At 36.8% G+C, this 12,359-nt stretch overlaps 1 protein-coding gene across 1 annotated transcript in view; it reads right to left on the bottom strand.

The window, feature by feature from the left end:
* Window positions 1-12,359, bottom strand: part of LOC128863134 (ATP-binding cassette sub-family G member 4) — a 40,901-nt gene that overhangs the window by 12,297 nt on the left and 16,245 nt on the right. Inside the window, exon 2 of the mRNA XM_054102097.1 lies at window positions 3,294-3,739. Coding sequence (XP_053958072.1) covers window positions 3,294-3,675 — 382 coding nt within the window. The 5' untranslated portion in view covers window positions 3,676-3,739. The remainder of the gene's footprint in view (window positions 1-3,293; window positions 3,740-12,359) is intronic.

Genomic DNA, 12,359 nt, shown 5'->3' with positions numbered 1-12,359 from the left:
TAAGATTATTTGAAGGTAAGAAAATTCTCTCAATTTTCGTCGAGTTTTTAATAGTTTCAGGTTTTATAGAAAGTATAGAAATTTTCAGTTTCACACTTATTATAGTAAGAGTTAAATCATTTGATAAGCCATCAGTCTTTTTGATTGATACAGGGTGATTTGATACAAAAGTAATTTTCGCATTTTGGATGTATGTGTGCAATATCCGTATCACTGACATATGCAGGAAAAACTTTAATTTTAAACGCTCTAATGATTTTTTGGAAGTGGAGAAGCAAATATTGGAGTTGGAGAATTGTAGAAACTTGTAAAACATAGGTAAATGCTTAGACAAGACTAAAATATAGAAAAAGAAACCTTTCAATATTCGAAGTATCAACAAATGGAAGAATCACTTTTCGATAAGTTTGCTTTTAAAATTTTTGCAATAGCCATTATAAACAGATTATAAGATGTATTTTTTGATTGGTATAGAAGGTCTTTGAATGGATACATTCTTACAGACTATGATAAGCTAAGGTGTAATAGTATAATAAATTCTAAGAAAAAACGATGCACATGCCCTAGAAATCAAAGCATTCACTCCAACATTGGTTCTCAAGAAGTCAATTTTCAAGGTTTCATACGGTCGAAGATTCTCCGAATAATAATTAAATTGAATGTTACTCAGAAGCGAAGGACAATCACTAGAAATCCGGTAATCATACTAATATTAAATGCAAAATCGTGGAGCGCGTGCAAGAGATTTGGGGTTTTGTACCTTTTTTTCAAAAGCTGTAACACACTACTTATAAAAACCGTTTCGGAGAACAAAGCCATTATTACTTTTGTGAAATTTGTAAATCATTCTTTAGAAATTCTTCTCTTTGGGTTTGTGAAGTCAATAAAAAAATACTAACTCTTAAAAATTACATTTTATGGCTTTATAAGGTAAAATTCGAATTCTTGGCAATCGACCGATTATATTCAAATGAAAAATAACCAATGATTCCCTAAAGATTAAAAAATCATATTGCGAGTATTATTCACATGCATCAGTTTCTTGTCTCAATTGACCACAGCATTACTAAATTTTGTATGAAAAATGTAATGGCAAAGCAAGTTCATTGAAGATGGTGGCACTAGGGCAATAAAAACATTTGATGGAATGTCACACCAAAGTAGAAAACAAATCAATTTATTTGTCATGTTGGAAAAATTATAAAATGTTTTTAATAACCTTTGAATTTAATTTCACTACAAAATTTGAATTTAAATGCATGAAAAAATTAGAATTTTCAAATTACAAATTACAAAGTACTAGAAGCATAGACGATGGTGCGAATGGAACGGCTTTTCGTCATGTCATTGTTTTGTGCTGACATCCGAATGTACACGGCGACAGAAAAAAAAAACAAATCAACTGGCCTACTTATTTTACAATGTAATATATTTTGATACGTTTTCTATAAATATACACACTTCTCCTATTTTTTCGTTTTTTATTCCTTCAATTTGATGTTTTATCGTTAAGTCAAACTGAGGTGACGATGGGTGACAAACAAAAAAGATTTACTGATTTGCTTCATTTCTTTTTCCGCGGGCACCAGGATGTCAGCACAAAATGGCATGACGAAAAGCCGTTCCATTCGCACCATCGTCGTATGCTTCTAGCTCCAACTGCATGTCGGCTGTCCAATATTCTTTCTATTTTCTATTTGCGTTTGTCGTCCGAATGGATACAAACGCTCCGGCTCTGAAAGTATTCGATGCGGTACCAGCTGGTGGTAGTAGAGGAAGGCCTCCTCTGCGTTGGAAAGATCAGGTGGAGAAGGGCTTGGGTTCACTTGGTGTGTCCAATTGGCGCCGGTTAGCACGAGAAAGAAACGACTGGCGCGCTTTGTTGAACTCGGCCAAAATCGCGTAAGCGGTTATCGCGCCAATTAAGAAGAAGAAGTTTGTCGTGATATTGTAACGTGAAAAACATTGTTGTTGGTCTAATGTCACTACCTTTAATGAATTCGCCGTGAAATAATATGAATTTAATATCGCCATTCTATTACACTTTAAGGGTTACTTATGTATAATTTGTTAGGGCTATTTTTGAATATTTGAATGTTGGATCATTAGGAAATTCCGATAAATTTCAAAAGGTATTTTAAAAAATAGTTGCAAATTTTTTAGCTTCGTTGAGTATACATATGTGTAAAATATACTAGTATCGCCCGTGGTCAAAATTTCACTAATAATAATTCTCTAAGTAGTAGTTTTTTTATCCAATTTCAATTGAACTATACTATGTAATTATAATGATTATTTTGGCAAATACCAAGAAACTCGGTATGGGAGAGAGTTTGTTTGATATTCCTAAGCTCAAAACGCGTTTTCCTAATTTTTCCTGTTATAAAATATGTATATAAATTTTTTCCATAAAATTGTTTGAAGATTTTGAAATTTCCTTTGATTAAATTATTTTATAGAGATTTAAGCTTGTATGGGAGGTGATACGCCCCCTTTTCCAATGCCTAATGCTTTTCGCCTTAAATACAGCATTCGTAATTTATGTAACTGTATACAATTTTAGTACCAGAGAAAAGCTATGCACTATTATATATGAAGGTTTCACTTGCCATGGAGGGTGTTACGTCCCCTTCTCCAATAACTGTCACTTTTGACCATAAGACAGGTATTGATTATTTGCGTGACTGTGGTGCCGGAGAAAAGCGATTTGGAAATTTCACTTTGTATGGAATGTTCCACGCCCCTTTTTCCAATATAAATACACATAATTCATACATTCGTGCCAAGTTTCAGATTCTTAGCTTAATTGGTTTTAGAGTTATATCGATTTTCACCTTTTGGTGTCAGATGTCAGATGCCATGTCACCTACATATTGGGGTTAAAATTTCTGCACTAAAGGATGTTGTTTCTTTGAAATCGGTGCATGTTACATTGAAATCGGGCGAACGGTACACTCAAAAAAGGAGTTTAAATATTTTAGTATGACGTATTTAAATAATTATTATATACATTTTTAAACAAAGGTACCAAAAATGGATCCTTCAACATTTCTTATATAGAGTACAGTAATCACTGAAGTATACGAACGCTTCTCTGCTCAAAATGTTCTTAGTTTCGTGGTGTGTTTCACTACAGACATATTCCGCGATGTATTGATTTTCATGTGCATATTAACAAAAATTTTGTAAATGAACCACTCTACTCCACTTTCAAAAGAAATATTGTTTAAGAGATTTTTCTTTCAGTTTTCTGTTTCACTTACACTTAATATCTAGTTTTTCCCCCCTTTTACCTTTTCCGAAGCCCATTTGTACGGTGAGTGAGAGCTCTTTAAATTCTATATCGACAGGCTGGCGTGAAGGCAAATTCGAAAAAGGTTCATCACTGTGTTTCTCAATTCCATTACAACCATTACTGTTATTGCCTTTCGGCGGCAGCGATTTCATCTGGTGTTGTTCCATACGGGTCTCGGGCGTTTGTGAGGCAGTATTGGTGGGAACCGTAGAAGCAAACCCACTTCCGCCATTTCTCCAACCATTCACATTGGCCATTGGCACTGTTGTTGAGTTATATACAGGAGTTGTCCGTTGTTCATCAACGACTTCAATGCCCAGCCCCAATGCCGATGTCGGCATAGTGGAAGACGTGAAAAACTGTTCTCGAGCCGATAGCATTTATGCACGTTTCACTTAAATTGATACGTCCGATAGATTCTAGTGATCTTCGCCAACTTTGGAACTGAAGTAATGAAAAATTATATATTAATTAAATACTTGTAATAAATATCAGCAAATACGTTGTCTAGTATGTGAACATGTTTATGTCTATGTACTATGTGTGCATGTAATGTGTTTATTAACGATAATATTTATTATACAACAATAATTGATTGTAAAGTACGATTGTAATGAGAACTTTTAAAAAGTATAAATATATAGAGTAAAGTATCGAAGTGCGTCAATCAGCAAACAATGAGGCAAATGTAAATACACATATATACATATGTATGTATGAATGTGCATGAGCACATTCTGTATAAACATTTGTATGCCTTTATTTAATAAATTCTATTTCCATTATTTAAAACTTTTACAATAATAAGAAATTAATAAATAAAATACTGCAACTCATTTAATCTGCTCACTACTAATGTAGTTTACCTTCACACGAATATAACGAGTAAATTGTTATTGTCGCCCAGACCCCTTAAGTGCGACAATCGCATGCGTAATTTCAATTACATATGTACAATTATCTCTAAGTCAATACATATATATGTACATATATACAAGAAACAATATTGATGCATGAAAAACAAATATTTCCTGAAACTCTATTAATTTAATATTCTTTTTGAAAAATAAAACTTTTTAAAAACTCGATATTTTCACTCAAGAAGGGAGGGTCAGCATATGACCACCTTTGGAATCATTGAGAACCCTTTTGCTTAGAGGAGCCGGATAGGTAGGTAGGTAGGTTGTAATGGTTGCCCAGAGGGTAGGGCCCACTTGGACGAAATAGTTTGGTTCGTCCTTTGTGATACCATTGAAGGACAAAGAGGGGGGAGGAAAGGAAGGGATGGGGAGTGGTGAGTGTTTGTGGACTACGAACGGTGACTAGTCCGCGGTTGTGTTAACCTCATTATGCTGCTGATGTAGTTCATCAGATTTTTGTTATCAACACCTGCTATATCAGCAGGCGCAGAAAAGAAGTGAGAACCAAGATATTTGAATCTTAGTCCTGCGAAGGCTGGGCAGCTTAGGAGCAGGTGCTGAGATGATTCCACCTCATCCTCCATACAGCTGACGCAAAAAGGACTCGAAGTAATTCCGAGTCTCCCGGCATGTGTACCTCGCGGACAGTGCCCCGTGATGATGCCCACGAAATTTGAGAGATGACATTTTGTCATCCCCAGGATATCCCTCGAGCGCCTCCTATCCAAACGTGGCCAGAAGGACTTCGCGACCCTACACGTTCGTGTACTTGCCCAACGTTCGCTGAGTTGGTGCATAGCCCATCCTTCCAGGAGTAGAGCGCAGGTTGTCAAGGGGATCCCGATCCTCTCCTTTCGCGGACACATTGCCTCACAGGTCCCCTGTCTGGCCAGCTCGTCGGCTTCGCAGTTTCCTGCAATGTCACTGTGACCAGGTACCCAAATTATCTTAATATCGAAGAATTCTGATGCAATCGAGAGTGAGACCAGGCATTCCCTGACCAGCTTCGAATGCACCATAATAGAGCCTAGAGCCCTAATGGCCACTTGGCTATCGGAGTAAATATTTACCTTTTTAGCAGTTATTACGCAAGTAAGTAGCCAGTCAGCTGCTTCTTTAATTGCGGCCACCTCTGCTTGGAACACACTACAGTGATCCGGTAGCCTGAATTTGAGTTTGATGGGGAGCTCTTTGCAGAATACTCCTCCTCCAACCCTACCATCCAACTTCGAGCCATCCGTGAACAGGTTAACGAGGCCCTGTCCCCAGGTGTTGCCTCCGCTCCACTCCTCCCTTGGTGGAATATAGGTGGAGAAAGTTCCGCTTGGACTTAGCGAAGGCACACACTGGTCCGTAGACGAGGGGATGAACTCAACGTTTCTGAGGATGCTTGAGTGCCCATATGTGAGGTTGAGCTTAGCACTGAGCACTTTCTCTGTGAGTGTCCTGTCTTTGCAAGACTACGAATTGTGGGTTCCGATGTCATGAGAATGAGTCAAATTCGTTCTCTCAAACTGGAAGTTATTTTCAGATTTACCAAAGAATCCAGAAAATTCTCACGGGACTAGCTAGATCTGTCTCTAATCTATCCTATCTCTTTCTCTCTGTCACTTCTCTCCTTCCCTCCTTGACGTGAAGTGTAGATACTTCTAATTTAGCGAGCTTTGAAAACAATGGGCTTTTTTTAGCCCTATTCTCTAGGGGCTTCTTGGCTCGCCTTTTTCAAATATCAATTTCAATTTAATGGGTCATAAAAGAGAAGGCAACGTAGAGCAAAACCAATATAAACTTTTTGGATACAATCAATTCTAGTTTTAATCTTGAGCAGAAACTTGGCATAATTTTAATCTTGAGCAAAATCTTGGCATATAAAGTAAAGTTTTTCATAAGACCCAAAATACTAAAATATTTGGCGGGTATACTTCTGTTAGATGTTTGGCCGAGCTCCTCCTACTATTTGTGGCGTGTGCCTTGAAGTTGTTCCACAAATAGAGTGATGTTCATGCACGGAGATTCGAACCTACGTTCTCTCCGAAATCCGAATGGTAATCACGCACCAACTCGTTCGGCTACGGCGGTCGCCGACCCAAAATACTACTGATACAATAAAAGAAAATTACTGATGATTGTCAACGAAACCACACATCTACAATTCAAGAGGTAGGACTCCAACTAACGGAGAAATATGTAATAGAAGCCAAGCCATGCTAATTTCTTAACAAAAATTGAATGCGAAAATTTGTCAAAAGCCTTAGAGAAATCCTTATATACAACATTAACCTGTAACCCTTTCCGAAAAGCTGATATGCAATCTTCTGAGAAAACAGTCGATCTACAAGGGATGAAGCCGCTCTGTTTGGGGCAAATTGAGCTTAACCGTAAACAACTTCTCATCTTTCACAATGCATTCAAATAACTTAGAGGTAGTCGAAAGCTTAGAAATAGGCCTATAATTACTCAAATCATTCTTATATCCGTTTTTAAAAATTTGTGGTTTTGGTGAGTGAGGTAGGATTCAAAATGCCTTCGCAATTAGAGCTACTGCGTTGAGTGGTGTGGCCACTAAAACAATGCCTCCCCTCTTTCTGGGGAGAAAAGTAATTCCACTCATCCATAAAATTATTTGTAGTTGCAGATCAACTGGAGAGAATAGGGAAGTAGAACATTCTTAATCAAGCTTACTTGTTCCCATGACCGTTCCTAAATTTGGTGCATTCGGACCAAAATGGCAACCGTGATCAGAAGTTGAAAAAGAAAACGAATTATGTTTTCTGAAAGAACAAAAGGGAAATCGAAGCAAACGTGTTCGAAGAGCTACAGATGGACGCCAGTAAGAAAAGTGTCCGAAAATTATATCGGGCGTTTTCTAAGAGCTTGACTTGCCATTCCAATTTTTGACTACTTTTTCCAATAAATCTTACTGATAAATCCAAATGAATCCAGTCAGCAAAAATGCGACGCAAACGATGGTAATTTGGCTTCAATTCTTGCACGATAGGCATGTACGCCAAAATCTTTACATAAAATTTTCCACGTAATCGAAGGACAAGTTAAAAACGACAACTAATCGACATTACGGCGTTTTCTTCAATACTTCGACAATTTGGAAGCATTGTGCTGACGTTAAACGATTCATGATGACTTGCCAAACCTTACTCAACAGAAAGGTCAACACAGTTTGCCATTCTCAGCTGTCGAGCTATAGTTATCGATATCGTTAGTTCTTATGCAGCTAAAACGACCCTTTATAAGAAAGCTCAACGGCGTGCGGAAGGCTTAAGAACCGAGGTGAAAACCTGTATGATATTGTTTTACGAAATTTATTGTTTTTGCGGTCAAATAGCCAAACTCCTTTTTCACTTCTAACCAGTACCAACATTGCTTATGCTACCAGAATTCGATTTTTTCTATTAAACCAAAATGTATATGTATGTTTATGATTATGTGCATTTCAATATGAGTCGAGTATTCTATTCCCATGAACACTTATTTGTTTAAGAAGCATTTAGTCAATCAATTCGCGCATTAAATTACCTACCGGCAAGAGAACGTCAGCCACAATGCGACTATTAAAATAGTCTGATTTTTTATTATCATAATAAAACAAAATAATAGACAGAATCACACGATCTTCACATGGCATTTGAAAATACACGAAATTTATTAGCTACTATCACGGCTGGCGAAGCATAAAGCCATAAAAATTTGTCAGCTGATCGTCAAACTAATTTATTTATATTTATAAAAGCAAACTGTCTATCTACGATTTGTGAACAAGTGAAGCGATAGGATCATTTATTGCATTACCATTGGTGGGCATATTCATTAAGATTTCTAAATTTATATATTATATCTATTACATATATGTATATAATAGTTCAATAATTTCAAATTCGTGCTGATAACTGCCTGGGTCCATTGACACCCTTCATTAAGGTTAGAGATCGCCAGCTTATTTAGTTAGGATCGTACTTTTTGCAGTGTCTGCCTTCAAATGAAATTTTTTCAATAGAAATTCTGCGAACGCTAGCATTTTGTCTCCTTATTACATTTGATTCTGCAGGCAGTAATCACCTAAGTTAACTTAGGAAATAATTGCGTCTACCAGATTCTACTAATAAAATTCTATGCATATGTTCAAGGTGGCGCAAAACTAATAACCTTATTGGAAGAGTTATAATTTTTGCAAATGGCGTCGTACCTCAATCATAGTTGACACTTGTGAATTGGACAGCTGCAGTATACAAACAGACAAGCAAAGATTTCCATCACTCAAAATGATTTTTTTATATAGTAAAAAGTTATTCGAAAAGAAAATTGCGGGGTTGTCTATGTAGTGGATTCTTTTTAAAATCCCAAAAAACTAACAAAAATATAATTTTCCCGATATATTGTTAGCTTATTCGAAATAGCAAACACACCCCTCGTTTATGCAGCACAATTTCCTTCAAGTAGCTATCTTGATTGGCTCGCTTCCTGTTAACCCAATTTTCAAAGACTTTGGTGACGGTTTCTGACTCTATATCACAAATGGCTTGCTCGATATCCATCTCAAGGGCTTCAATCGTTAAAGATGATTCACGTTATATCGGTCCTTCATGGCAGCCTACAAAGAAGGTATAACAACGTCAAATCGTATCTCTGAGGTGGCCAGTTCACATCGACGAGACGGCTGATTACACGAATACCGAAATGGCTCGCAAAGATCAATTGGGACATGTGCCGCATGGCCTCCTGCTGAGGCCACAGATCATCCAAGTTCATATTTCCAACTTTCGGCCGCGAAAACGAGAAAAACGTTTAACATACCTCTGCAGTGTTCACTGTTGGCCGAAAGTTCGTTTCCAGTACCATTTTCAAAGAACAAATGGGCCAATATTGTCAACGCTCCAAAATCCACAGCAAACTGTCATCTTCTGAGAAAGCATTGGCTTTTCAATGTCCACGAGCCGGTTTTTTCATCACACGATGCGGTAGTGTTGCTTGCTAACAGAGTCGCCGAGATGAAAATTCGCTTCGACGGAAAAGATGATTTTGACTTCTTTTCAACAAGCGCACTTTTGGGTATATTGATATTAAAAAAAACGTTGGAAATATTCCCCAAAGCTGTTCAAGAGTAAAGCGATTCTTGTCATTCCGCGGAGATACGATAATGCTTTACTGTCAAGATTTCCAGCGGGGAATTGACTAGCACACAGTTTTATGCCACCTCCGAATGGCAAATGTTTTCTTATGAAGAGCTTTTTTAAGCCAGAAATACACTCGGAGGTTTCCCATTGCCTGCCGAAGCGTGAACGCTATTAGAAAAAAAACTATTCCATCATTTGGTGTTGCGTGCCCCCCGAGCGTGTCGAACCCGAGCCCTACCGGCTGCCAACTCATTCGTCGCAACAAAACTCCATATCTATGTAAAATCGCTACCTTTCTGGTAATGTCTTTTAAAAAGTTATTAATAAAAACATATTGGATTAACGTATAGGCCTCGGTATTTCATATGGGCATAAAGAGAGGCTTTTCGCGAAAATATGATTTTCTACTTAAGCCGTTATTACTTGTGACCACATTTAAATATATTATGAACTTGTAATCGAAAGCAGCATCATTTTCATGTCGGCTAATTGATTCGAATTTAAGTTGCCTTGTGCATTTAGCTCACTCCATAAGTTTTTATTTGTTTAAGTATCAAATCATAACTTTGAAATACTGTAACTGTGCGACAAATTTAGGGTTATCAAAGTGATTGACATGAAAGTACAAACTTATGTACTATACATATGTGAAATATACTCGCCAGTTCGTGGGATATGGAAGTCGGTTAAATTTTTTTGTAAATCCGATTTATTTATTTAAGAAGTTGTTCGCTTTCCTTTTGTCGGCAAATACATTTGTAAGAATTGATATCACTCGAAGTGATATTCTTCTCAAATGTACGGCTAGAACGCGAAAATTTGATATTTTTAATGATCAATGAAAATTTTGGCTGCTATTTGACGAAGTCAAGCAGAATTTTAATATAATACACTTTTAGGGTGTGCACTATGCATAGGAACACTGCTTCAAATCGTTTTTCATACGCGGAACTCACTTTGTAAAAACAACATTCGCTTTCTAAATTTCTCATAAAATTAACAAATTGCACAAAGCGCATTACGACAAGGATACGCCTATTTAGCAGCATGTAAATATTTTTATAACGAACTCTAACTCAGAATTTTGCCGGTCACGCTTCTATTAGCCAGACTGTACAAATGTATGCGCAGGGGAAGCAAAGCCATAAAGAAGTGCGCTGATAGCAAATAAATAGTAGTACATACAAGGTGAAGTCCAAAATAAGCAAGACTGAGCTAAAATAGAAACGACAAAAGCGTTGTTCTGATAACTTCGAGTTTATTTATTCAAAATAGTTCCCTCTGGCCTTGATATACTGGTCTCGATACGCGATCTAAAAGTTTTCCAAAGAGTCTTTCAGGTCATTGACTTTGGATGGCCTCTAGGGGCGCAAAACGTTTTCCTTTCATGGCCAAATGCGATTTTCCGAATAGGTGGAAGTCACAGGACTGCGATTTCCAGTCAAAAAATCAGTCGCAAGAGTTGATCGATGAGATGGTATAACAAACAGAGGTGTTATTTTGATATTTAAAGAAAAATGCTATTTTTTAATATAAATGATCGGATGTTTATTTCATTATAAAGAGGAAGGTATGTTAATAGTGGAAAATAACATCCGACAAATTACCATCACGGCCTTACAGGACAATATCCTTTTCGTGAAATTTTCCATAACCGAATTGCAAAGTGGATACCCTATGTCCTCGATAGCCTCACGAATTCCATCTTGTTCTTGTCTTGAATCGACCCTGGGCTGTTGGCGTAGACCTTCTCTTTCACGTGGCCCCAAAGAAAAAGGTCATAAGGTGTTAAATCACAGGATCGCGGTGGAAAATTGTGATCACATCTTAGGGAGATAACACGGTCCGGAAACTTTGTGTGACACGCAGCGCCGTCTTGTTGAAAACAAACTTTGTCCAGATCAATACCAATTCCGGCCATAAAAAATGGTTAATCATCTCTAATCTAATCTAAATAACACCTGTTATTGGAAACCCCTTTATTATTTCTCTAAAATATTAAAGTTCCTTTCGTTGATAAATAACGGCAATTATTTATTTCACATTACTATTTACAGTTTGGTAACTGCGAATAATTTGCACACAAGTCAATAGCATTTTTTTATTGTCGACCCAACTGGGGTTCTAAATAGCTCTAATATTATCGACTTTGTAAAAAATCATTTGACAAAGTCGGCAAAAAGATGTGAGAATTTTGAGTGAACAAGCAATAAAAAGGCATAATAAATTTCTAAAGGAGTTCAAAATTTAATCGAAGGCTTGATACTTTTTTTTATTTTTTATTATATGAGTTTTTCACGATTTTTAAGGATCTATTGTATATTACGATAATTATATATAAATATGTTTGGCCGAGCTCCTCCTTCTATTTGTGGTATGCGTCTTGATGTTGTTCCACAAACGGAGGGACCTACAGTTTCAAGCCGACTCCGAACGGTAGATATTTATATGAGGAACTTTTTCATGGCAGAAATAGACTCGGAGGTTTGCCATTGCCTGCCGAGGGACAACCGCTGTTAGTAAAAACGTTTTCTTCATTTTGGTCTTTCAGCGAGATTCGAACATACATTCTCTCTGAATTCCGAATGGTAAATTCCGATAATTGGTTCTATTAAAATTAATTCAACGCTAGTGATCATTTAACTAAAACTTCAGCCTATACAGTTCCAATTACTATCTCCTGACTGGCTACGTGTGACTTCTGACTATTCAATAAACTAAAAAAAAACTCCTTCAGGACCATCGTTTCGAGTGCATATTCAAGGTGAATGGCCACGTGATTTGAAAACCGTTTGAACTAACAAGTGTTTTGAGAATGGGGGAAAAACCTTGGCATTAGCTTAATTTACAGTGAAAGAAACGCATAAATTTAGAAGATTAAATAAAGATTTTTAAACTAAGTCAGCAAAGAAATACCCTTGCGTATTCGTACAATTAATTACAAATAACAATTCAGAAAATGTGTCCTACTTTTGAAATTACACAGCATACATACATATGTACTTACATATGTAG

The sequence above is a fragment of the Anastrepha ludens genome, chromosome 5, assembly GCF_028408465.1.
Source record: "Anastrepha ludens isolate Willacy chromosome 5, idAnaLude1.1, whole genome shotgun sequence".
NCBI lineage: Eukaryota > Metazoa > Arthropoda > Insecta > Diptera > Tephritidae > Anastrepha > Anastrepha ludens.
The sequence above is the reverse complement of the archived record's forward strand: the minus strand, read 5'-3'. Positions and strand labels throughout refer to the sequence as shown.